General features: G+C 56.3%; 6 protein-coding genes across 6 annotated transcripts; 3 read left to right on the top strand and 3 right to left on the bottom strand.

The window, feature by feature from the left end:
- Positions 1-393, top strand: GGS23DRAFT_544166 (uncharacterized protein; the record flags this gene model as incomplete). Its single annotated transcript, XM_051514892.1, has 1 exon — positions 1-393. A coding segment is annotated over exon 1 (230 nt), but the record flags the coding sequence as incomplete, so codon positions are not given.
- Positions 394-4,951: 4,558 nt separating this feature from the next.
- On the bottom strand, positions 4,952-6,457 carry GGS23DRAFT_13049 (uncharacterized protein). The gene is made up of 2 exons (XM_051511163.1): positions 6,403-6,457; positions 4,952-6,340 (listed from the first exon to the last, which is right to left on the bottom strand). Exon 2 carries the CDS (start codon positions 6,143-6,145, stop codon positions 5,321-5,323), a length of 825 nt encoding a protein of 274 aa, XP_051376839.1. The 5' UTR covers positions 6,146-6,340; positions 6,403-6,457; the 3' UTR covers positions 4,952-5,320.
- GGS23DRAFT_13048 (ABC transporter type 1, transmembrane domain-containing protein) lies at positions 6,458-12,262 on the bottom strand. The gene is made up of 7 exons (XM_051511162.1): positions 11,712-12,262; positions 10,835-11,641; positions 8,996-10,781; positions 8,845-8,931; positions 7,529-8,779; positions 7,328-7,396; positions 6,458-7,144 (listed from the first exon to the last, which is right to left on the bottom strand). Exons 1-7 carry the CDS (start codon positions 12,021-12,023, stop codon positions 6,708-6,710), a joined length of 4,749 nt encoding a protein of 1,582 aa, XP_051376838.1. The 5' UTR covers positions 12,024-12,262; the 3' UTR covers positions 6,458-6,707.
- A 1,732-nt stretch (positions 12,263-13,994) lies between these two features.
- Positions 13,995-17,105, top strand: GGS23DRAFT_12947 (Cullin-domain-containing protein). Its single transcript, XM_051511150.1, has 3 exons — positions 13,995-14,720; positions 14,792-16,707; positions 16,769-17,105. Exons 1-3 carry the CDS (start codon positions 14,118-14,120, stop codon positions 16,824-16,826), a joined length of 2,577 nt encoding a protein of 858 aa, XP_051376837.1. The 5' UTR covers positions 13,995-14,117; the 3' UTR covers positions 16,827-17,105.
- Positions 17,106-17,571: 466 nt separating this feature from the next.
- Positions 17,572-19,827, bottom strand: GGS23DRAFT_602039 (glycosyltransferase family 22 protein; the record flags this gene model as incomplete). Its single annotated transcript, XM_051519269.1, has 5 exons — positions 17,572-18,703; positions 18,758-18,928; positions 18,990-19,183; positions 19,256-19,483; positions 19,603-19,827. 5 exons carry the CDS (start codon positions 19,825-19,827, stop codon positions 17,572-17,574), a joined length of 1,950 nt encoding a protein of 649 aa, XP_051376836.1.
- Positions 19,828-21,692: 1,865 nt separating this feature from the next.
- GGS23DRAFT_602038 (ornithine aminotransferase) lies at positions 21,693-23,205 on the top strand (the record flags this gene model as incomplete). The annotated part of the gene is made up of 3 exons (XM_051519268.1): positions 21,693-22,193; positions 22,252-22,953; positions 23,053-23,205. 3 exons carry the CDS (start codon positions 21,693-21,695, stop codon positions 23,203-23,205), a joined length of 1,356 nt encoding a protein of 451 aa, XP_051376835.1.
- Positions 23,206-25,496: the final 2,291 nt, after the last annotated feature.

Below are 25,496 nucleotides of genomic sequence, written 5' to 3'. Positions count from 1 at the left end.
GGGAATGTTCCAAATAAGCGTTGCCGGCAGAAGGGTAGGGTAAGGCTGTAATATCGCATCGCATCGCATCGCATCGTATCGTATCGCATCGACGAGATCAGTTAATGACAAAACCACCCGCGACAGCGCAGGTGAGGGATGGTATCGTGCGCTTGGACGGGTGAACTGGCCTCGCTCCTCGCCCTGCCCTCTCCATACGCCACCAGCCGCTGTCAACCAACATCCCTTGACTTGCGGTACAACCCTGCTCTATACTTATTACAGAGAGGCATGTATGTATGTGAGTACCTATCTCCCTTCACAACACCTGTCCGTGAATGTATATATATGTACCCACATACGTTCGACGATACTACACCTACATATAGGTAGGTATGTATATGGTCCCCTTCCCCCCTCCCCCTCCCCCCCGGCTACCTCCGCCCAGGTCCCACCACACCTTACTCAATAAGAGGTCTCTCCATAGGTTCGTTGCATGTTTATACTCATATAGAGGTGTATATGGAAGCGGTACGGCAAGCTCGCCACAAGTCGCGCGCTGGCGCGACATGGGCGCTATGGAGACCGAACGGACCCAATAGCTCTCCGGTTATTCGGCTCGCCTATGCCTCGGGCCGACCGCGTTATGCCGTCGATTCGGGAACCGATTAAGCACGGATAGGTTGGGACTTCGGCATAACACATGACCTAGCTAGCACCAAAGGGTGAGGAGAGGGGGAAAGAGGGGCGATGGAGAGGAGCCGGGGGGGAGGGGGGAGTAATAGGAGAAGGAGAGTGGATGATGTCCGCTCTAGTCTTGGTGTTCTGCGTGCTCAACCAGGTCGAATCAATGCGACCTATGGCCTTCCACATGCGTGTCGTTTCCAGCGACCTAGTCCACAGGTCGACGAACTACATATACCTAGATTAATTAAAGCAACCACGTATTAATGTCCCGCGTGGAAGGGAGGGTAAGGCAGACACTTACACAGGAGATATACATTAGACAGAGAGTACCGTGGGCATTCTACGCTGACACTCACACTCCCTCTTCCAGGCATACATACTGTAGGTACCATGCTGTCGAACAGGGACCAGGCCTCCGGGATAATGTCAGCGACGCCTCGCCATGTCTTACAGAGATAGCCCCAACCCCACGAATCGCCTCTGCTCTTGATTATGCGTGTCTCTGGACGGGCGGTGCTGCGCTTGGCTGGTTCCCCCCTTCTCTTTTCCCTCTCAGGCCGCTACGTAAGGACACAGATGGGAGAAACGGATCCATATGTATGAAACTTGTCTTCCCGTCTGGGATATTTGTTCGGGTAGGGGTCTTTGGGGAAAGCCCACCGACGTTCTGGACTTCGTAACCCCCCCTCCCCCTCCCCACGACGACCGCGGACAACCTCAGGTCCGGCTCCACGCCGGCACGACGCCCGCCACGAAGGAGGAGGCCTGCCAGGCTTCGGATCGGTATGGCAATCGCGAGGCGTAGTTGGCTGATTGGTCGGTTGAGATCTACCGGTCTAGTCCTGCTGAGAGGGAAAATAATTTTTTTTATAAATATGAAAAGGGTAGTTATGGTAGATCGTAAAGGGCACGCATCCCATTGGGTGTGTTGTGACGGCCGGCGGCTCGCGACTCGCATGGAGGCGTCGGCGAGAGAGAAAGAGAGAGAGAGGGCAGAAGGATCCCGTTGGTTAACAAACCCCTGTATCATCGCCACCGGCCGGTGCCTCCACGACACCACCTCTTTCAGGATCGGCTACCCGGCGCCCTTCCTTTGGGCGTGTTTGCAAATAAATTGCCTGGCATTTCGGGGATTCCGCCCCGCCTGTCCTCCCGAGCTGTCGGGTCACCTTCCGCCAACCATGGACCATCCCTTTCGGACCTTGTTTCTCGCCCGAATCCTGGGGGGGCGCGTCTCCTCGCGGTGTTAGAAGCTGAAGAGAAACAAAAGCTGCGAGAGAGAGACAGAGACAGAGAGCGGAAGACAAAGACAGAACTAGGTTAGATTTCCTATTTCCCATCGTGTAGAAGTCCCGGTCTTCAGCTCTCAATATCGCCTTCATCGCCACATGGAAGGAACCCATGATGTAACATGTCGTTACAACCTCGGACGTCGCCAGGGTAGACCGGTGCAATCTTCGGCGAGAAGGCAGGAGAATATGAGACAGAGAGCTACCCAGCCGTACGATTCTTCTCTCGCCCTCTCTCTCTCTATGTCTGTCTCGCCCCCCTCCTCCTCCCGCCCCCATACATAGATAGGCCTGCACTTATTAATAGCGGTAGCAGCAACAGTAGCAGTAGCATCGATTCAGGCCACCAACACCTAGGCTATCGAGCCGAATAAGGTAACACTGGGTAGTGACCGGCCATCTAATCACCATCGTAAAACTCCCTTGTTCCTCGTCAGATGCTGCACGCGCCAGCCGTCGTGGCGTTCCACGGTGCCATTGGGATACCTGTTCCGGCATATGTCCATCTCACGCACCCGAGAGACCCATCGTGCCTGGTCCAATCCGTAAGGCTACACGCTAGGTGGTATGTAGTGGTGGGAGGACTGGACCGGGGCCTAACCTGTCCAACGAGGAATTGCTAAGGTGAGATCCTGCAGGGGTTCTTCTTGTGACTCCTCGCATTAGATCGGTAATGTAATGTATCTGTGTGAGAAGACTGCGGCGTCTAGATTGACTGGCTAGGGGGGAAGATGACTGCCTCCTTAGATCTAACGATGGGCCTTGGTTATTTTATACATCTACATACATATATATAGCCGCGTGTATGTATTTAGCCGGGATCAACCTTGACAACGTACCTAGCCTTACTGTGGTAAGGGTATGATCTGTGATACCGGACATGGATGTGATGGCATACCTGCCTCCTATGTATGTAGGTATGTAGGTATGTATGTAGGTATGTATGTAGGTATGTATGTAGGTAGGTATGTATGTAGGTAGGTATGTAGGTATGCACATACATACATACGGAACATACATGGCATACATGAGCTGAGCGAAGGCTCGGAAGCATGCTAGGTCCCAAGGCCCCTCGTCCGCCATCGTGCCCTCCAGCTTGCCGTTATAGGAGTGTCTTTGCGAGCACCCCGGCCGTCTCGAGTGGCAGCGGCAGCAGCAACGGCGGCGGAAGGAGGACGTAGTAGTGGTGTGCGTAGCATCTCCAGGGGATTAAAAAAAAAGTAAAGACAGGAAAAGAAACCAGCAGGCGTGTGACTTGTTCGAGAAGGGCAGGGTACCCAGAGGGCCGGGATGGACGGCACCAGGGGTTGCTCGATGCCTCTGCCTCATCAAGATAACCTCTTCCTACATCCTGGGCACCGAATGCTGGGTACCACCACACATCCACCTACAGACCACACCCTCATAGAGACCACACCCACCTTACGTACCGGCGTAACCAAGGTGCGTTTATTAAAGCTACGCCCATCAAGATTTGGCACTCGTATTGTCTGTCTTGTGAAGTCATCGCCTGGCGCCAACCAGCAACGCGCCTTCTTCTCCCCTCTCCCCTCTCTCGACGGCTATTCCTCCGTTCCCCTTCCCCCCCATCGGACGACATACTGACGTCGTTCCTCGCCTCTCTCTCTCTCGTTCTATCTCCGTCTCGCTGGCCGTCGTATCCAAGCTCCGGAGCCGGGGTGCCCACTTACCCGCTGATCGGCAGGGACCTCGTCATTTTCGTGGGCGTCGTTCAGCTGCCCACCACCGCACGCACACAGCTCGCCCGCGTGCCTCTGGCTGGAGAACGGGCCTCGCTCCCTTGCTTGCTCGTTCGCTCGCTCGCGACGGAGAGGCGTACGTGCGTGTGTGCTACGTATTACGCATGTACGCACACACTAATAAGGTCCTCGATATTGGATGGGGATGAAGACTCGCTCACCGCACGATACGACCTTGTGGGTAGGCATGTGTGTATGTATGCGTTGTAAACGTAGTCCGATAGATATGTCTATATGTGTAAAATGTACTACTTTACTGCCTTATCTCGTGTCTGCCGTCTTGCTGCTCTAATAAATCGCGAGCAGCGCCTACTGGCGAAAATACCGGGACATCGAGTGGCTGAGCTTACCTACTTCTACGACGCCTACCTGATCTATAGCCTCGGAGTTCGATCCGTGCAAGCTAAGCTGGTCGTTGGATGGCGCATGGATTACCAACGTCTCTTCCTAGCACGCCTCTCTCCCCTTTCTTGGTCTTCGTCTCCCTCTCCCTCGCCCGCTTGTCTGCCTTCCTCTTCTGCACCCCCTTCTCATGTCCTTTTGTACTTCTTGCCTTTTCGGTTTCCCTGCGATCTCTCTTTTCCTTTTTTCGGCTTTCCCTTTTCCCCCTTCCTTCTGCCCCCAGCTCCCTACGTGACCCCCCCTCCCCCCCTGTCCCCCTCTCGCGACCGAATTACCTACAACTGCAACCCGGCGGCGTCGACAGGGACCCCTCCCACACGTATTGCTGTCTCCTCCTCCTCGGGATAGGACAGGATAGCTACCCTTGGAGGTTACACGGCATGGCACTCCCATGCTATGTATCGGTCGTCTACCTAGGGCAGCCTGCCTAGAAATTCGCCAGTCCGTTTTAGACCGCAGTTGCATGACTCCGTGTCTGAGATGGCGCTGGGAAGCGAGCTTGTGGTTTAATCACTGGGCGGTGAACTACGCAGACGGCAGATCAAGCCAGCCATCTCGTCCCAATCTCTACCCCTTCCTCCCCTCTCATCGTGTCCCCCCCTCCCGCCAGTAGGCCAATGAAACGTGGGCAATATATCGGAATTTACCATCGAATTTTCTGCAAGTCGATCCGAGGAGGGCGCCTCGTACATAGTGGAACGGACAGAAGTTCCATTCTAGAAGACGACGGGTCACGGCGGGTCGAAGGGAAATTCCAACCGTCCGAGGCGCCTGGGCGTTGTTTCTCTCCCTCCCTATCGTTAGCCGGGAAGGCTGTTTTGCTAGACGTCTGGTCAAAATCTGCTGCCCGAGATAGATAGGCACCTCGTTAAGCCACTGCTCCCCTCTCGAGCTGTGGGAGTCTTGGGGGGCCCGCGATAATATTAGATGCTACCTCGCAGAGTCGTACACGGACTTAGTAAGTGATGGTGAAAATCCTGGCGTCGTCATGAGCCGCCCTGTCTCTCTCTCACACACTCTCTAAGCGCTTCCGCATTCGCCTCCCCACGTCAGGCGGACAGCAACATCCCTCCCTCCCTGACTCCCCTTCCCTTCTGGCGATGGCGGCCCACCTGAGAGACGGGAGGCGGGAACCTGTCAGCTTACGTCCCAATTTCGAGCTAGCAGGCAGTCCAAGTCCGGGCTGCTTACGCGCCTAGCCTGCTAATCTACCCGGGAAGCTCGATCCTCTAAGGCATCTGTGTATGTATGCAGTGAGCTCGACCGGGTTAGCCATGTGCGGACGGCGCCGCCGTGTAACGCCGCCAGATACGGTCCTCGAATGCCACCGTCACAAGATTTTTCCTCTCCTCCCGCTCCCTTGTCTCGACGACCACACTCTGCCACAGCGCCAATACGTGTGCGTGCGTGTGCGTGTGCGCGTGCTGTGGTTGTGTGGTTGTGTGATTGTACGTGGGCGCACACGGCGAGCGGCGACGCGAAGGGCAAGGAAACAGAGGGAATGGGGCGAACGTGTATCGCCGTTGACGGCCACCACAACTGCCCCCCTCTCTCCTCCTCCTCTACTCCTCTCTCCTTCTCACCCACCCCCCTCCTGTGCGACGGGGACACAGCGCTAGGCTGGCCGACCTGCCCACCTACCTGTCTGTCTACTTGTTCAGCTTTCTGTATATCGTGTATGCCAACGATGTGGCACACGCCCGCGCAATTAGCTACCAGAGGTGGCGGTAACTCAGGCCGCCGCACACCTCGCGCCTTGCCTCGCCGGCGTCGGATACAATCGAGATGGCGGGACTGGCGTGTCGGGGCTCTTGTTCTCGCAGACGGAGGGGAGGAAGAGGGGGGGTGGAGGGGCGTAGGGACGCGGAAATGCACGAGAAGGGAAAAGAAATGAGCAGAGCAGGACGGGTTGGGACTGGAAAAGAAAAGAAAGGGCCAGGGGGCCGATTGCGAGTGAGTCCACGTACGACATGGCTGTGTCGGTTGGAGATAGGGGTAGACAAACGGTTGATCAGCCAGCCAGCCCATCACCAGGTCAAACAGGACCCTATATGTCTATGATCTCTCGCCACGCTGTGCCAGTAACAATACGAGCACTGTCGGCCCTAGCGGTTTTGTAGTAAGGCCGCCCGCTTCCCATACACGCCCGCAGAGTTAGATCGCATCGCGCGAGACGTATTAACGTATGGTGGCGTGAACGGTGCACATTGCCCCTGTCTGGTTCTAGAGAGAGAGAGTGGTGCGTCCTTGATGAGCCTCGAAATACCACGGGGCGGCTTACATACCTGCCGCTACGCGTATATCTTCCAGTCGTGTTCACTGTCACTCTCGAGCACAGCCGACATCATCGCCCTGGTTGTCATCACCATCTCGGAATGCCAGAAGATATACGTTCTCCCTCAACACCTGTATTTTATTGGCTGCTACTTTTACCCTGACGTGCCCTACAACCAATTCAGCTGGGCTTTTGAGCGCCACTCGGGTATCCTAGGCTATTTTATTACGTGGCCTGGCGCTCATTTGGAGACAGGCAGTGATCCGACAATTTGCAAACAGTCTCTGCCTTAACCCTGAGGGCGTCGGTTCACGATTACTCTGTATCTAGGCCGGCTTGCTTAACGAGCCCGTAGAATGCGCCCCTCCTCTGAATGAGAGCCTGCGGCGTGTCAAACTCGGCTACTTCTCCCTTGTCGAGAACCACTACCCTATCGCTGTCGAGGATAGTGTTGATGCGATGAGCTACTGTTATGATTGTACGATGTGAGAAGAGCGGAGAGCGTAGCGTATTCTGGATCATAGCGTCCGTCTCGACGTCGACGGCAGCAGTCGCTTCATCTAATACGAGTATGTTAGACGGCGTGAGCATCGCACGAGCTAGAGAGATTAATTGTCTCTGGCCCGCCGATAAGTTCGATCCTATGCGAAATGATGCGTTAGCCAATGCGTCCATCCTGCATACGCGATCAAACGGCCCGAGAGACAAGGGAGGAGATGAGAGGATATTGTTGCGAGAGATTTCGTAGAGAACTAGTCAACCATCGGTAAACAGGCAAGGTCGGACGATGAAGGTTCGGCATGCCAAAAACGGCCTTGGTTGCCGCTGTGCGCCCTCGTACATCATGCAGACAGCCGGACACGCGAGAAAAGAACGATCGCGAGGGATATCTTCGAGAGCCGAAATAAAGCGCGGCGCAGAGCTTCTGAACTTACCTCCTTCATTGATCTTTGCTTCCAACCCGCCATCCATACTCGTGACATGCTCCTTTAGCCGTGCGTGATCTGTAAAGAAACGGCGTGTCAGCTAAGTGAAGACCGCGAGCAGGGGAGGAACCGCGCCGAGTTACGCGGGAGCGCGTGTTCCGGTGGCCCTGCGGCGCGAATCGGGGTGAGCAAGAATCACGCATCACTGACCTAGCACGCTCCAGAGCTCCGTGTCGTCATGAACGTGGCCTGGATCTAAGTTGTCCCGAACCGTGCCTTCGAATAGAGCTGCGTCCTGGGGGATGATGGCGAGACGACGTCGCAAGTCTAATAACCCAATCGTAGAAGTGTCTAGGCTGTCTATGCTTATATTTCCGGTAGCTGGCTCGATCAGACGGAAGAGTGCCAACGCCAAGGAAGACTTGCCGGCCCCCGTCCGTCCCACGACACCGATCTTCTCGTGAGACTGGATATCCACATTGATATTCTTCAGCACTAGATCTAGGCCGGGACGGTAACGGGTACTGTAGTTGTGAAACTGGACTGCCCCGTTTGCGGGCCAAGAGACTGGGGGCCGGTGCCTGGGGATAATTTCAGGGGCCTCGCTTGGTAGGCGGGCGTATTCGAGGACTCGTTCCACGGATACAATGTTTGTCTCCACCTCCACCGTCTGGCGGACGATCCAGTTGAGCGATGTCGTGATTTGCAGAGCGTACGACATAGCCAAGCCTACCATACCGGCAGTCAGGCGGCCATGGTTTGTGACGGAGATGATGGAAAATCCGGCGGCTGCGAGGATGATGATGGCACCTAGAAGCTCTAGGCGAATGGCCAGCCACCTGTTGGAGCTGATCGACGGGAAGTAAGCCTTCAGATTCGAATCGACACGCCATTCGTTCTCCTTTTCAAATCGCTCCTGTTGTCGGTACGCGCGAATTGTGCTGATACCACCAAGAGATTCTTGGAAGTGCGCATATATAGGACTCCTGCTGACACTATCCAGTCGCTTCAGCTCCCGTGACGTCCTGAGGTAGTATCGCTGTACCCAGTAGTACACTGCGCTCAGAGGGATAATCAACGCCACGAAAGCGGGTGTGGTGACGGAGATGACGATCAGGGTGAAACCCGAGCGGGCCACGTTCACGAAGAGCATGTTGAAGGTCCTGGCCAGAACCTCATCCAACCGGTAGATGTCGCTCGAGAAGCGATTCAGGATCCTCCCTGCTGGGGTGGTGTCGAAAAACGACATTGGCGACCTGAAAATTGCCGTCGCCATCCTCTCGTGCAGCTTCCGCGATGCTTCGATGGAGCAGAATATCCATAGAATCAGAGTTTGGACGACGGTTAGCGCAGATGAACCGACTCCGAAAGCAAAATAGACGCCCAGATACTTCCCAACATCAGGATTGCCTCTGGCCCTGCTGTTCGCCTCCGCCCAATTCTTGAGCCAGAAGCTGCCACCTATCTGAACATCAGCATGCTAGCGACTTGCTGCTACGGGGGTCGGATCCGTGATCTGAGCTTACCAATTTGTGCTGTCTGAGCCGCGACTAATGCTAGGAGGTAGATGCTAACGGCTACCAGGTTGTTGGTTTTGGCGTATTCCATGTAGACTGTTACGTAGTGAGCTTTTCCATCCTGGGCATCTGCGTCGTCCTGGAGATAGGGAAGACGTACCATCCCATTTGACCTTTCCCTGCTCTAAGTGCTCTTTGGCTTGCTTGGTCTTGGCGCTCGGTTCTTCCTCGTCGTGAAGTTTTCCCCTGGGGCCCTTGAAGCTGGCCGCGCTCGCACGTCTCAACGTGGACATGCTTCCCGACCGAATTTGTGCAGAGCTTGACGGCCCCGACCTTATAGGTGCTAGTTCGGAAATGTTCTCTTGCGCCTCCTCTATTTCCTCCTTGTCCCGGTCGTTCTCCTGTTCGATGTAGGTAGATGTCTCGCTGCCCGAGCCTTCGGGGCTGACTTCTAAGGATGCTGACCTAGAATCTTGTCCGGTAGACTTGATGAGCTCCGCGATACCCCCTTTCATAGCTATTAGCTGGGGAAACGTCCCGCTTTCCGTAATCTCACCGTCCTTGAGCTGATATATATAGTGCGCATCCGAGAGAACAGTAATGGCATTGGTAGCCAGAACTCGGCACTTAGAATTGAGCAGACCGTTCGGGCCCAGTACGTTCTCGATGATATGCCTACCGACATGAGAATCTACCGCGGACAAGCAATCGTCGAGTAAGTAGATATCAGCCCGCGCATAGACAGCCCGCGCAAGGGCAACTCGGGCCTTCTGGCCACCACTCAGGGAAATGCCCCTCTCACCAACGACGGTCTCGTCCCTATCGGGCAGCTGTGCGAAATCAGCAACAAGCGCACACGCCTTGACAGTCTTTTCATAAAAAAGCGAATCATATCGGTGTCCAAAAATGATGTTCTCTTTTACAGTTGCATTCATGATCCACGGCTGCTGAGCGACATACGCCACCGTGCCATGGACGTGCACTTGACCATCCACTTTCCACAAATCACCGAGAACGCTCTGCAACAGGGACGACTTCCCGGATCCGACCCTACCGACTACGCACGTAAGCTCCCCTTTGCGAGCGGTGAAATCGATGGCTTTCAGAACGTTCTTAGCCTCATGGCGGTTCCAGGAGAAGGTCGCAGATCTGATGACAACCGAATCGTCTCCTCGGTCCTCCGCTGCGGCGTCGATAGCGATCGCGTCAGGTTGGACCTCCTCGGCGGCAAGATATTCCGTCAAACGGCCGACGGCAACGGTAGCTTCGATGATGGAGGTGATGACCATGGGCAAGATAGCAAGCGGAAAAGTGAGGAGGTTGAACAAAGTGAGCGCAGGAAACACGATCTCGGTGGTCAACGGGACGTCGCGCGTCCAGACGAAGACAGCGAAGGTTGAGCAGGACACCAAGAACGGGGTAGTGGACCAGGTGAAGTTGGCGAAGGCTTGACCGGCACCGATCTTGCGGAGATTCTTCAACTCGAGGTCATTTCTAACGTAATTGAGCTTGTTCATGAAAGCAGCACTCCAAGCGTAGAGCTTGATACTTTTCATGTTGTTGATGATCTCGGTGATGAGACGGCTCCTCGCATCCTTGTTCTTCATCTGCTGTTTCTGTAGGCGCTTCATAAATCTGGCGATGAAGCCGTTGATGGGAATCATGACGATCATCACCGCAATGCCCGAGAGCATAGACCACCCCACGAGCTGGTACAACGATATCATGCAAATGATGATTTGGAACGGGGCGGACCAGAGCTGCTGCGCAAATTGGGTCAGATCCTGGAGGCGCTGCGCATCAACCGCCATATAATTAACGATATCGCCGGTCGTCTTCGTGGACCTCCCCTCGTTCGAGAGCTTCAGAGACTTCTTGTAGATGGCCGAAGCCAATCCCGACTTGATGTGCATGCCCGTGGTGAACGCAAATTGGAAATATTGATGCTATATAGTCCGTTAGTAAATAGCGTCTGGTCCGGTCTCGCAGGCGAACTTACGATCATAGTCGTCTGCAACATTGCAACGGCGAACATGGCAAGCGCAATGGCAGCGCCCTTAACCGGCGGTTGAGGGTTAATGCCCTTCTCATAGGAATCCACGAAGCTGATAAGGTAGCGTAGGAGCTGTGGCTGCGTAAAGGCCGCAATATCGTTGACGGCTTTGAAAAAACCGGCAATCACGTACGGCCCTCCATACGCGTGAAATAGAGCGAGCCACAGGGAAGGCTGCTTCTTGTGCTTCAATTGATAGTTCCACGCTTCCTCGAACCTATCTCCGGCCGCGGAGGTTTTGTCGTTGGGAGACAGACTCCAAAGGTCATTCTCAGTGAGGTATTGCTTGTATCCATATGCCATCATAGGTGTCATCCACGAAAAGGTGAGACGAGAGAAAATGGTCGCATATTCAGCCGGGCATTCCTCTCCATCCTCGTCGACCAAGACCTCGTAGCCACCGGTCTTCCCAGGCCAGAGCCACTCGATAGCAAATTCGATAGCGGAAAGGCCAAACCCGACGGTGTATGTTACGAAGTACGCGACATTGCTATCGTAGATCTGCTGCGACACTAGGGACCTCAGCTTGACGGCGTACGCGACCAGGAGGAGGAGCCAATAGAATAAGACGACGCCGTTGGCGTTCCTCGTGCGGCCGTGCTCGAGCCATTGAATAGCGAAGATAACTCCGAGCGAAACGATGGTAAGGAGCGTGGTAATGACCCGAAAATCACCAAACCATATATTCGGGAAGTTGGCGATCTGGATAGCAAGCTGGACGGCGACGTCGGCGATGATCAGGGCCAGTAGGGACTGCGAAGACGAATTAGCTAAGAGCCGCGGACCCAATGCGGCCGGCTCGCCGAATCCTCTGGCCGCGTACCTGCTTTATCCAAAAGGGCCAGCCCCTCGACGCGACGTTCGGCTTCTCTCGCCGTAGAACGTACCAGACGGCGAGAGCGCCGCAGAGGATGCCGAAGACAGCGACGGCGAAGACCCAGACGTCAACGAAGCAAGGCGTAAAATCATAGCGGAAGGGACTCAGCGGGCCCCAGCCCTCCTCGTTGCCGCAGAAGGGGTGTTCGAAGTCGTCGGCGGCATCGAGATAACCCTTTCCGAGCGGGTGCAGAGGCCGGTAGCCGGTGAAGGACCCGGTCGACTGGAGGACCTGCTGTGAAGGGTCGCCGAATCGCATGACGGCGTCAGGTTGAGCTCGGAACGGCAATGATCATAGTAAATAAGCCGGGTAAGACCCCAATTGCGCAATTGGAGATGAGGGTGACGGCAGGGTTGAGCAGGAATGGTGTAGGGGGCGAGGAAGAAAATACAAGAGGAATTGATTAGTAAGAAGGGAGGTGTGATGGCAGGTAAAAGTTGGTCGTTCGGTCGACGCGGTCGAGAGTTATGACCTGGGCCAGTGGCGGCGGGTCTTTGGGACCGGAGTTTAAGAAAGAGAGAGAGAACATTCGGTCATCGGCGCCCAGGCCATTTTCTGTTATCTTATCAGCCGCATCCCCACAGGGAGCGAGGACGGCGCTGCGTCGGGGCCTATAGGAGAACGTGCCGGACGTGTGCTCATGTCGGTTGCGGAGGCACGTATTTCACGCCGCCTTAAGCGTGGCCTTGCCGCGTCGCGACCGTGTTAGGTATGGCGGTAGGTGTTGGCATGGCATTGCATGGCATAAGTAAGTAAGTGAAGTAAGGCTTGCTCGACTATCCCGGAAGCGGAGCCCCCATCAGATGTCGTTCTCGCGACGTTACCTAATCGTGTAATCTCGACCGGCGGGACTCGGGAACGCAGAGGAATCGAGCGAAAGCCAATGGACACGGTTCGACTATAGTGCGAGCATAGGAATGCGGGCATTTACGGGGCTCAACCGCCGCAATGCTTGTCATAAAGTGCGTACATACTTACTACGTTAGACAAGCCTGCGGAGGCAATAGAGCGCGCGCTGTGGGATCCATCGCTACCTCCCAACATACGCGAGTATATATGTGCTTTGCGATCTACCAACAGCACATCCCGGTTTCGCGTTGCGAGGGGAACGGACTCGATTCCGTCACGCATACGCGTATGCTGTGCTCGGGGTACCATCAATGCCTGCCTAAGACACGATTTTGAGACAACCGAAGGTTATCCAACGCGCGGTGATAAATGCATGCCTCGGGACATACAAAGCATTGGCGTTCCATGCGCAAAATCAAGAGCGAGTCGATATTAGCTGCCTATACTAATATGTACCTATATGTATATGTGGGAGGCATCCATTGTCCAATCTCCACACAACAACAGAACGTTGGAAACTGTATAAACCAGAAACCTCATTTTATATGTATTGCCTTGATACCGCCATGACACCGGGGTGACGGTGACAGGTTACAGCCGGTGTCAGCTGAAGCCACACGCATCGCGTCCATTCTTGCCTCTTAGCTACCTGTAGGTTAGGTACTTAAGCTCCTCTCCCGTTAGGGAAGCGCGAGGTAACCCCGCGGTATATGAGTAGCGCGTACCTAACCATGGCAGTTGGCCCCGTTTGTCACCCCAACCCCGCAATAGGTACCTAACCTATGGTAAACACATCATACAAGTAGGTAGGTAGGTACCTAGGTACATCCGTGTATACGAACAGTAAACGCTAACCTTAGGTTACCCCCTATATTCCCATTCCCCAGGTTACAGGAGGGTTCCTATCTCCTCCTATCATACCTCCTTGAAGCCTACAACCTGCTCAGGAAGGGTATGAAGCAGGCGCCTATCTACAGGTACCTAAGTAGGTAGGTTAGGTTAGGTTAGGTTAGGTCGGTATGTGAGGTACTTCTTCATTCATCGACGCGAACTCCCTCGTCGATAGATACGGCGGTAGGAAGGCGGCAAAGGAGCCGACCTCTTATCTGCCACCCTAAACGATTAGATAGGTCGATAAGACGAGATATGTAGATACAACCCTGAGCGTGGTAACACGTCGGAACCCTGTCTCTCGCTTCCATCCATTCCCTCCCTCTATTCTCCTCTCTCTTTGCCACATACCTACACCTACACATTGTTCACAGCCTCCCCTCCCCCCTCCTCAACGCGAACACTCGAACTCCCCTCTCTTGACATTGACCACATCCATTCCTACTCTCGAGATCCTGCTGCCGACGTACTAGCCGCGCACTAGCCCGTAGGGGCAGGCCCTGTTCCGCCCTATCTCGAGACCAACAAGCGATCCTCCACAACCTCCCCCCCTCCCCGCCTGTTTCCCGGCCTGTGTGACTATTCACGTAGTTGCAGGGCCTCCACAGGTCCATGCATTCACCGGGAAGCCCATCACTAGACGGACCGTCCACCTCTCTAGCGGCCCCGTCGAAGCGCAAGCCTACCGGTGCTACGGCCAATCATCCGCGATCACAGTCTGACGATCGGTTGTCAGGTCCCGACTTCAAACGTCCCAAGTTCAACAACCGTTCCGATTCCTATTCCACCACCACCGCCGCCACCATGAGCAAGGCGTTGGGCAAGCGGCCGGAGGTCGTCGATCTGACCAAACCTCCTGCCACATTCCAGCTGCACAGGGGCGCGAAGACGCTCGTGATCAAAAACCTACGCACGACTTCGCGGGCCAGCGACCTCGCCAGATACTATGAAGCTACGAAACAGGAACTAGCCGAGGCTCTGCAAGCCATATTCGACCGGAAGCAACCACGCCAACCGCTCGAGAGGCTGTATAGGGGGGTTGAAGATCTGTGCCGACATGGGGTGTCCAAGGAGCTTTACGAAACGCTGCGAGAGAAATGCGACACATACCTGAAGAACAACCTCCTTATATCTATAAAGAACGAGTCCGGCCCCTCCAACATCGAGACTTTGGCGAGCACCCATAAGTACTGGGTCATTTGGAACGCACAATCGGTAAGTGTGCCCGCACGCTGTTACCTTGGCACGGTAGGCAACATGATCCCAGGCTGATGTGGTTTCTCTAGACGACAATCCGCTCCGTGTTCAGCTACCTCGACCGGTCGTTTCTGCTGAACAACAAGGAATTCCCACGAATCAATGACATGGCTATAACGCTGTTCAGAAGGACGATATTTGTCCATTCCCAATCGTCAGACTTCAACCCTGGCGCAAACGCGCTTGCTGGCCTATGCGAACTCGTCGAATACGACCGTCGGGGGGATGTCCGATTTGACGCCGCCCTATTGCGTGATTCTATCACGATGCTACATGTTCTCAACATCTACGGGAAATCATTCGAGCCACGCATCTTGAAGGTCTCCAAGGTCTTCTATAGGGAATTTGCCGAAGTTCAGAGCACCGCACCGCTGAAGAGCTACATCTCTAGCTGTGAGACCTTGCTCCAGCGCGAGGGCTACCGATGCAACGCGTTCAATTTCGACAGCACCACCAAGAAACACCTCATGGAAGACGCGCATCAGATCCTGATTGACAACTACTCCGAGAAGCTTCTCGACGGCGGCAGCATTGGCAAGCTCCTCGACGAGAATGCGGTTGAGTCTATGAAGGCGTTGTACGACCTCCTACAGTTGTCGGGCATACAGAAGAGGCTAAAAAAACCGTGGGAGAGGTATATCCGGGAGGCAGGCTCTGCAATTGTCAACGATACCTCCAGGGGCGATGAGATGGTCATCCGATTGCTCGAGTTTAGGAGGTCCTTGGATCTCATGATTCGGGACGCGTTCAATAAAGACGACGAGTTTACTTATAGTATGCGGCAAGCATTTGGTAGCTTCATCAACGACAGGAAGGTCCTGACCTCTTGGAAGACCGGAACATCCAAGGTCGGCGAAATGATTGCCAAATATATCGACATGCTGCTCCGGGGTGGCCTCAAGACGTTGCCAAAGTCTCTGCTCTCCGATGTTCAGGACCGAATCGACGCAGAGAGAAGCGGGCATGCAAGTACGGGCGATGAGGATGCTGAGCTGGACCGACAGCTAGACCGGGCACTGGAGCTATTCCGTTTCATCGAAGGCAAAGATGTCTTTGAGGCCTTCTACAAACAAGATTTGGCACGACGTCTCCTCATGGGCCGTAGTGCCAGTGCCGACGCGGAGAGGAGCATGTTGGCAAAACTCAAGAACGAGTGCGGATCGAACTTCACTCACAACCTAGAACAGATGTTCAAGGACCAGCAGATTGCCCGTGACGAGATGGCTTCGTACAAAGCTTGGTGCGAAGGTAACGGATATGCGAAGAGCACCCTCGACTTGACAGTCAATATCCTCTCCGCGGCGGCTTGGCCAACCTACCAAGATACCCAGCTTCTGCTGCCCAACGTTGTCGCGGCGCAGATTGAGCACTTTGAGTCGTACTACGTCAACAAGCACACGGGACGGCGCCTCACCTGGAAACACTCACTTGCTCATTGCGTCATAAAAGCGCGTTTCAACAAGGGGCCGAAGGAGCTACTAGTCAGCGCGTACCAGGCCGTTGTGCTGACTCTATTCAACCAGATTGAGGATCAGCCGGATGAGTTCCTTGCCTACCAGCAAATCGTGGAACGTTCTGGCCTAAGCGGACCAGACCTTACCCGAACGCTGCAGTCCCTAGCTTGTGGGAAGGTCCGAGTTCTCACGAAACATCCGAAGGGGAGGGATGTCAACCCGACAGACACGTTCACCGTTAACAAGGCCTTTACGGACCCGAAGTACCGCGTCAAGATCAACCAGATCCAGCTGAAGGAAACCAAGGAGGAGAACCAAGAAACACACGAAAGGGTCGCCCAGGATAGGCAGTTCGAGACGCAGGCGGCGATAGTCAGGATCATGAAGAGCCGAAAGACCATGGCCCATTCCAACCTCGTCGCGGAGGTCATCAATCAGACCAAGAGCCGAGGCGCCATCGAGCCGTCGGAAATCAAGAAGAATATTGAGAAGTAAGTCCCTCTCCCTTTCGAGAATGCTGCCTGATCGCGGAACTGACTCGCGTTTTTATAGGCTGATCGAGAAAGACTATCTCGAGCGAGAAGGCAGTTCGTACACCTACCTAGCCTAGTCTCCGGCCGGCGGGCAGTGTGCACGTTTATAGCTATGCGTCCGTCGGCGGGCAGCGGCGAGCGAGCCCGCCCGCGGTAGCCTTGGCCTTGGGGGAATGGCCAGCCAGCCGACGGGCGCGCGGGAGAAGGACCTATGTATCGCGGAGGACGGGAGCCGAATACACTCGGCGGATGCGCGCTTGCTCGATGTAGTTAGTGAGAGGGCGGCTGCGTTCGGGCCGTTGGGTCTACTAGACGTCTCCGATGTTGGAATAGGTAGAAAGCCCCGATGTTAGAAGAGGGAGAAGGATAGAGAGGGAGGGGGGGGCGAGAGAGAGAGAACATCTACAAGAGCCGCCCCCTCCTTGGCGCCACGAGGACGAGGCCCGGGGTATGCACAGTGTCATCATCTCGAGAGCTGCCTGCCCACCTACTCGTCGCCTACATATCTAGGCAGAGGCAGAGACAGAGTACCCACAGCTAATGGGATGCATGTGTAAATAGGATAACTGTGTAGTTGGGCCCTGACCAAATTTCGCTACGGGATATACAACCACCACGTGTATGAACAATACTAGATGTATCCACTGCCCTTATATACCGGTCTCATCTCAGCTCCCGCACCTCCTTTTTGTTTTCATCCTCTCTCACTATCCCCTCTCCTAGCCTTTTCTCTTTTTTTTTCTCCTTCTCTCCCCCTCCCCTCGGACCCGCGCCCCTTTCCCTCCCAGCACGCACCCCCCCCCACACACACACACGCTCAGCTCAGGGCTCAATCGGAGACGCCGTGTCGTAGAAGCCCGTGGCCCAGACGACGATGCGGCCGGCCTTCCTGTCGTCGTCGGTGAACAGGCCGTTCCAGGAGCTGCGCCAGACCTGGTGGAGGCGGACGCGGTGGCGGGCGCCGGGGCCGGCGGGGTCGAAGTACTCGCGCAGGGCGGCGGGGACGGCCGGCCGGCGCGCGTCGCCGCCGCCGTCGTACGCCACCACGTACCGCGCCATGTCCTCGCCGGGGCGGTCGGCGGGCCACAGCTCGCGGGCGAGGAAGCCGACGGGGTCGGCGAAGAAGCGCGCCGTCTCGTCGCGGTACGCGCGCCGGGCCGCGGACCCCGGCGCCGCGTCGACCGGCGGCTCGCACCCGAGCGCGCGCGCGCGCAGCGCCGGGTACGCGAGGTGCGACCGCCACGGCGTCGCGTGGCACGGCGTGAGGAAGAGCGCGAAGAGCTCCTGCGCGAAGTCGGCGTCGGCGTCGGCGTCGGCGTCGGCGGCCGCCGCCGTCGCGTTGCCGGCGGGCGCGGCGAGGGCCAGGCGCGTCGGGTGCACGCGCTCGAACTCGGAGCGCAGGAAGCCGACGACCTCGACGGGCGCCCGCGCGTGGAACCACGACAGGTACCCGCCGACGACGGCGTTGACGGCGAGCCCGGCCGCGAGCAGAGGGGTCCGCTTCCACCCGACAATCGGCCGGCTGGGGGCGGAGGTAGAGGCGGAGGCGGCCGCTGCTACGGTCGTGAAAAAGGACGTGACATGTGGCGCGGCCAGGATGTGGAATGCCGGGAGGAGGGGCGTGATGAAGCGGACCTCCTTGTGGGAGATGAGGGACAGCGCCGATATGGTGGTGAGGACCGTGAAGGACAGCGCCTTGAGGGCGTTGGATGTCGCGACGGGCCAGCTAGATCGCTCCGCGTCCAACGACTTGTAGAGCCCCGCGAGGACGAAGGGGGTTACCGTGGTGCACAACAGGGGTATGCCCTGAGATAGGAAGTAGTGCCAGTCATTCTCCCCGTAGAAACTGGCGAGATCTTTGGCGACGTTGAAGTGCAAAAATGTCAACGGGGGGAACGTCCACTCGCCGTAATACTGCCGGTCCGCCAGCATAGATACGCCGAGAGCGAACGATCTGCGACAAGAGTAAGACGTCGGCAGGAACTTAGACGTGTATGGCTTTACCTACCCGCAGAGGATGATCTCCCTATAGACGACGAGCAGGTTGCCCCGCGTAAGCGGTGACTTTCCGCCGAGGGTAGCCCTAGTCAGTACGAGAGTAGCTATGGACAGCCATATGAGGATATTGGTTGGCCGGAGGAGGACGGCGAAGGCAGCTAACGCCAGAGACAGCCGGAGACTATGTGGATGTGTCTTAGCACGCTTTATCCTCGTGAAGCCCGTGGTTGACCTTAACGTACCTGTTGACTTGGCTCCAAGTGTCGAAGAGCGGAATCGACGAGTGCCGAGATTCGGCGTTGCCGTCATCTTCGGTTCCAAGAAGCTCCCAAGGCCAATAGTAGAGGGCCATGGACGTCAGGGTAGTCTCGAAGCAGTTTGAGAAGGTCCTCGTCGAGGTATACCACTGCCAAGGATTGAGCAGGGTCATCAACAGCTAGCAACGTGGCCATGGTTAATCAGATTTCCGTCTATCGGCGAAGCTTAGGGACGGCGGGCGACCACTTACCACCGACCAAGCGGTGGGGTTGCCACGGCCATACAGCTTCTCGGCGAGTCGCCAGGCGTACCAATCGCCTAGCGCAGCAAACCCGGCCTGCAAGATCTTGGGTGCGGCGACGAGCCACTGAGCCTCGACCGTCGGCGCTCCGATGCCGCCCCAGACATTGTGGACGATCCAATACGCGAAAGCGAAGATGGACGGGTGGAGCGAGGAGCGGAGCTGGTGTTTCCATTCCTTCACTCGACAGATCAGCTCGAGCCGGCGGTGAGGCGAGGGTAGAGAACACGGCATCGCACGCACGTGGCACTGCATGGCGCGATGAGCGATGGGATGATTCGGACAGGCTAACATACCCAGGTTATCCAGGCTCCACTGTCCTCTCCGAAGGCCATGCGCCATGCTGGCTCGAGGGCCTGGAAATACTCGTCGGGCTGGAAGAAGGTGCGGACGCAGAACGCGTTGACGAGGCGGACAGCGAAGAGGACAGATAGGGCCTCGTAGGCAGAGGGGCTACTTCGAGGACTCGGCGCGCTGCTTGCGCCGGACGCCTCGTTGCCGCTTCGCTTTGGCGCGCTCATCGTGGACTCTCATGCGACCAGTCCGCGGTGCGCTGGGAAGGAGTTGAGCTTCGAAACGAGACGCGAGACGGGACGGTGCCGGCAGGGAAGTCTTGTCTTAGATACCTATCTCTGGCCCGTGCCGCAGTCATCTCGTGGCGGTTTCTTAGCGGAAGCAGTCCGTCCCGTCTGGCCACGGTAAGGGGGAAGCTGTTAGATCTACTATGCATGGGCACACGCTGGCGTGTACTCGCGGTAGCTGTAGGCTGTAGGCGACATGCCGCAGCCAGATTGGGATGCCTCGGAGCTGTCTAGATGGAGATAAGAGGAAGGGGAGCGGAAGACGTGGAGGCGGGCAGGGCAGGGGATGGGGATTGTACTAGCCGGGTACCTCCCTACCTAAGAGGCGCTAGAAGCTAGGCTTAATAGGTACCTAGATAGGTACCTCTTGCTATCTCCTCTCTTCCCATCTGTACCTGGGGTACCTTAGGTCTTTACATGCACCCTACCTTCTAATTATGAGTACAGGTTGTTGCATTAGGTACCTCTCCTAAGCCAGTACATAAGCGTCTGTACCTACCTTAGGAGGTACCTTCGAACCCCGATCAGAGGTACCTGTACTTACCTACCGGTACCCGAGGTAACCGGCGCAACAGCAGCGCATCGTCTCGACGGGTGGAATGCCTTCACATGACCGCATCCCTAGGCACGTCCGGGCCCGCGCCCCCCGTCTGCAGCGAGTGTGCGGTATCGCGACCAGCATCACGGCGAGAGACCAGCAGCGTCGGATACCACCCCCCCACGACCGACCAAGTTCCTCCCCACGGCGCCTCGACAAGCCGCTGGCCGGGGCCTGACAATGCGCCGTGCGTGATTGGCCAGCAATTGAAGATGCTACGGCTGCGGCCACCTGGTCCGGGGTCGGCGGGTGCGAAGGCGCTGCAGTGTTCCATTTTGCCTGCAGCCGCCTGTGTCATTTTTCCTTCATTCCTGACTCCCGCGCCCAATCGCCGCAGCTGACCGAAGCCTTGCCCAGCGAATTCCTGTCCTTGCCGCCTGCACTTACAAATTTGATCCTGATTAATACCGCCGATGATGACCGGAGGGGGGCCCGATGCTCGCCGTCTGCTTACCCTGCCCAGACCTCTGCGTGGTACACGGCCGGCATCCAAGCCAGAAGCGAGGAGGTGAGATCATGAAGAGAGCAAGGGAAGGAGTCTGGGCCGTATCCGCGAGCGGAGAGGGGTCGAGAGAGAGACTGGCCGACGAGACGACGAGAGGCGGCATCAACCACGCTCGCACGCTCTCTCTCGTCCCTCCTTGTCCTAGTCTACGTCGATAAACAGAAAGGTAAGAAGGCAAAAAAAAAGGGCACTCGCTTTGCTTCGGCACGGCGCCGCGCCGGGGCCGCCTCCACCGCATGTGACCTCGTGGACTGTCTTCGAATCCTGGCCACCTAGGCACCGCTTGCCCCGTTGCTATCGTCTCAGACGCCGTTGACTGGGTGCGCCGCTTCGACTTGCACTTAGGGGCTTAGTGGCTATCAATCCGCCGCCTTTCATATTACGTACCGAAACATCCTGATCTCAGATTCACCCCGCGTCTTTCCGCCTTTCCTCTTTTTTTTTTCCAACTCTTATCTTCTTCATCTCTTGCCTCCCATCCAGGCTATCCCATAACTATTTCAACTCACTTTCTACCCACATCTCATTATTATCTATGAGGACGAAGCATCATCACTCCCTGTCGTCTGGATCCTATCGTGTTGTAGCTGCTTATCGCCTCGTCGTACACCGCATCTATTGCTTCCAAACAATAAACCAGCCCGGCACCTCGTTTCTCGCTCTTATCGCTCTTCCGCTACATGCTTACCTCTCTCCGAAGCTATGGCTCCTCACGCAGATGGTCCAACCCTCCGCCCGGGTGACTCGACCGCTTCGGCCCGGTACCATTCCTCGTCGACCCAGGACGCGATTGACGCCGAGTATAAGTACGCCGCCCACAACTACCACCCCCTCCCCGTCGTCTTCGCTCGCGCGCACGGCGCCGATGTCTGGGACCCCGAGGGCAAGCACTACATCGACTTCCTCTCCGCGTACAGTGCTGTGAACCAGGGCCACTGCCACCCGGAGCTGGTGAAAGCTCTCACCGAGCAGGCCGGGCGGTTGACCTTGAGCTCGAGGGCGTTCCACAATGACGTATTTCCGAAGTGGGCGGAAAAGGTGCAGTCCATGTTCGGGTATGACATGGCTCTGCCAATGAACACCGGCGCCGAGGCGGTGGAGACGGCGATCAAGATTGCACGAAAGTGGGCGTACAAAGTCAAGGGGGTGCCGCAGGGCAAGGCCTTGGTGTTTGGTGCCGCGGAAAACTTCCACGGCCGGACGGTAAGCTTGGGCATGCACGCTGTCGACGGACGGCGATCCGTGCTAATGCCATGGTCAGATGATAGCGGTGACGTTGTCCACCGATCCAGAGTCCAAGGACAACTACGGGCCGTACGTACCCAACATTGGCGCCACTTCCCCATCCACCGGCAAGCCAATCCGGTACAACAACGTAGCCGACTTGGAGGAGGTACTCGACGCCCACGGGCCCGAAACGGCCGCGTTCATCGTCGAACCCATACAGGGGGAGGCGGGCGTGGTGGTGCCCGACGATGATTACTTGGCCAAGGTCCACGCTCTTTGCAAGAAGCACAACGTGCTGCTGATCTGCGATGAGATCCAGACGGGCATTGGTCGCACCGGACGGATGCTGTGCTCGCAGTGGGCCGGCATCAAGCCAGACATGGTTACTTTGGGGAAGGCCATCTCCGGCGGCATGTATCCGGTCAGCTGCGTCCTCAGCAGCAAGGACATCATGCTCGTCGTCGAGCCCGGGACGCACGGCTCGACGTACGGCGGGAACCCCCTAGGGTGCGCCGTCTCGATTCGCGCGCTCGAGCTCATGGAAGAAGAGAGGCTTACCGAAAAGGCTGAGAAGCTCGGCCAGGTCTTCCGCGACGCACTGGCCGCGTTTCACTCACCCGTCATCAAGACGATCCGCGGGAAGGGGTTGCTGAATGCGGTCGTCATAGACGAATCGCAAACAAATGGCCATTCGGCCTGGGACCTCTGCATTCTCCTCAAGCAGAAGGGACTCTTGGTAAGAATGCTGAGCATTTCCCCATCCTTGCCTATACCCTTGGCGTAGTTTTTGTTTGATCTGTTTTTGGTCGGATAGGAGCTTACTTGGAGATTTCAGGCTAAACCGACGCATGGGAACATCATCCGATTCGCGCCCCCATTAGTCATATCGGAGGCGCAGCTTCGGAAGGCGACGGCTATCATTGGCGATGCGCTGCGAGAGTTGCCAAAATCGAAGAAGTCAGAGCACGGTTCCGGATTGGAGAATTGATCCAGCTACGAAGCTAGCCTATCTGCCCATGTCTGTCTGCTAGACCGGTGACCCCCCACACCTCGGCTTGGGTCATGGAGGAACAGGGGGGATTTCAGTCGAATTGGGCGAACGCGATTGGATCGGCAGGTACGTGCAAATCCGAGGGGTGACGTTTATCTAGCAAGGCGTACATCGTCGAACTTACTAGGTATATAAGTGAGGAGACAAGTGTAAAAAGGGTGGTGGGTAGGTCGTGGCATGGAGTGCTGGTAAGAGAGCGCGATGTCACCTATACCAAGCAATAGACCATAGATGATCCAGGATGTCAGGCTCCCATCCGCCCCCCCTGGTTAACCGAGCAGATAGATCGAGGGGAATTAACATATTCGACCTCCCCCCCTGTCTACCGAGGCGCGTCTAGCGATTGCGATTCTATGGAGTAGCGTAGCTGTACTATACATACATACCTAGGTTCTGTATGTGTGCGTGTGCGTGTGGTGTGTGTGTATGTGTGCGAGTGTGCGAGTGTGTACGTGTGCATGCGTGCATGTATGTGTATAGCTGCGAGCGTGCGAGAGCGGCAGGTATATCGGCGATTGTCGATTGTCTCATCCCAGCTTCCAGCCCAAGAATGCGGGGGGGGGCCTCGTGCGGCGATGTGCATATGTGGTGTGGGCATACATGAACGAAGGAGTGAGAGCGACGGAGAGGCAGAGAGGGGAAGAGAGAGAGACAAACGCGAGTCGATGTCGGCGTGAACATCGATAGGCGTGCATGTGGGTGAGATAGGCTAGCTGTGCTCTCCGAGCGGGAGTCGGTATAGTAATCGCAAGTCTCGATGGGGCCAGCTGACGCGGGAGCAGGCTGGAGTTCGTCGCGTCGACGGTCGTTGACTGGACCGACAGCCTAATTGCAGGCTGGCCAACTCAGCCAGTCCTACCTTAGCTCGATGCAGAGCGGACGTGTCTCGTCGTCCCGCAGGCGGCGTCGCAGCCCACACCTACGCGCACCAGGACGCTCTCCCTCGACGCTGGCACGGAGCGGTCGGCATGCCTGGGCTGGATCTCGTCGATGCCATCGATGGCGTCGCACGGCCTAGCTAGCTGTATCGCCCAACCTGCTTGCCGGAGTCCCGGCCTGTCTGCTTGCCTGCCTGCCACTGTCTCAACGGCTCCGTGAAACGTTACGGGAAAGCTTCCTCGCATCTGCGACAGCCTACTAGCAACCGACCTACACGTAGGCGGGTGTGGGAGGCTCGACGGGGAACGTGGGAGCTTCTCGACCGCCGAACCGCGGCTCTCTTCCGGTCGGCCAGGAACGGGAACCTTGAGAGACGCGTATACCTAAGCAGGTATGCCTCGCGAGGGATTCCACCCGGCCCCAAGTCGCAGGCCAACCCGGGTCACCGCAGCATAGCAATAGGGATGATGCTAGTGATTCTGTTCAATAATGCTACTAACATTACTGCTGCTAATACTACTGCTAATAATAACGACGACGACAACGACGACGACTAACAACCCGGAAGCAGAAAAGAAAAAAGAGGTAAGGGTAGAGGGGAAGCTAAGCTAAAGCTATCCTCGGCGTTCCGATTTGTTCTCGGATCGAAGCACGTGCATACTCATACATAGTACCCGTCAGGGGGGGAGGGGGAGGAATTCCCCGTCTACGTGTAGACCTTGTCCATCGATGTATAAAGGTAATACAACTCCCTTAACCTACTGCTAGGTACCTAATAATGCTAGCCTCTATGTAAGGTAGCAAGCATCCCCACTGCCTACGCCCATACTCATGTATACTCACACGCCAAGGCATATTATCTCCCGCCTTCGCGCGTTATGCTAGTGTATTATGTCGCTATCCCCCATCTTATACTCGGTGCCTACGAATATATGTGTGCATCTTAGGAGGTATGTCGATACCTACCTAGTACGTATACCTAGGTATCTAGTGCGCACCTGTTATTATACCTAACGCCACCTAAGGTACCTACAGATACCTTAGGTGTCTATGAGAGGTAACCCGAGGCAAGGCACCAGAAGCACCCCTGAGAGGGATTTTTGGTCCGCCTTGGTTGACGCAAACGATGGGCTGGAACCAGAGACGGCCGACGGCGCCACAGAAAGAAGATTTGGCATTGGCGAGACACTTTCCGTATACATAGAGGCAGGTGTGCCTACTACCCAACGTCTAGGTTCCTAAGCGTTTCCGTGTGTCTGCTGCGTGCTCGTATCGTAGGAGGCATCCTGGATAGGTATATAACAGATACGTGCATATACGCATGTACGAGAATACCTGCGTATTCGTGT

The sequence above is a fragment of the Durotheca rogersii genome (assembly GCF_024521655.1).
Source record: "Durotheca rogersii strain YMJ 92031201 chromosome Unknown GGS23scaffold_1, whole genome shotgun sequence".
In the NCBI taxonomy this organism is placed as follows: Eukaryota; Fungi; Ascomycota; class Sordariomycetes; order Xylariales; family Xylariaceae; genus Durotheca; species Durotheca rogersii.
This window is presented reverse-complemented; position numbering and strand designations above follow the sequence as displayed.

Bases quoted from the DNA above. Each gene is read 5' to 3' on its own strand.
- GGS23DRAFT_13049 (XM_051511163.1), bottom strand. From the start codon at position 6,145: ATGGGCTGGCTGGCTGATCAACCGTTTGTCTACCCCTATCTCCAACCG.
- GGS23DRAFT_13048 (XM_051511162.1), bottom strand. From the start codon at position 12,023: ATGCGATTCGGCGACCCTTCACAGCAGGTCCTCCAGTCGACCGGGTCC. The intron at 8,932-8,995 runs GTACGTCTTCCC...ACTACGTAACAG, and splicing joins GGGAAAGGTCAAATGGGATG to TCTACATGGAATACGCCAAA. The intron at 8,780-8,844 runs GTAAGCTCAGAT...ATGTTCAGATAG, and splicing joins GGCTCAGACAGCACAAATTG to GTGGCAGCTTCTGGCTCAAG.
- GGS23DRAFT_12947 (XM_051511150.1), top strand. From the start codon at position 14,118: ATGCATTCACCGGGAAGCCCATCACTAGACGGACCGTCCACCTCTCTA. The intron at 14,721-14,791 runs GTAAGTGTGCCC...TGGTTTCTCTAG, and splicing joins TCATTTGGAACGCACAATCG to ACGACAATCCGCTCCGTGTT. The intron at 16,708-16,768 runs GTAAGTCCCTCT...GCGTTTTTATAG, and splicing joins ATCAAGAAGAATATTGAGAA to GCTGATCGAGAAAGACTATC.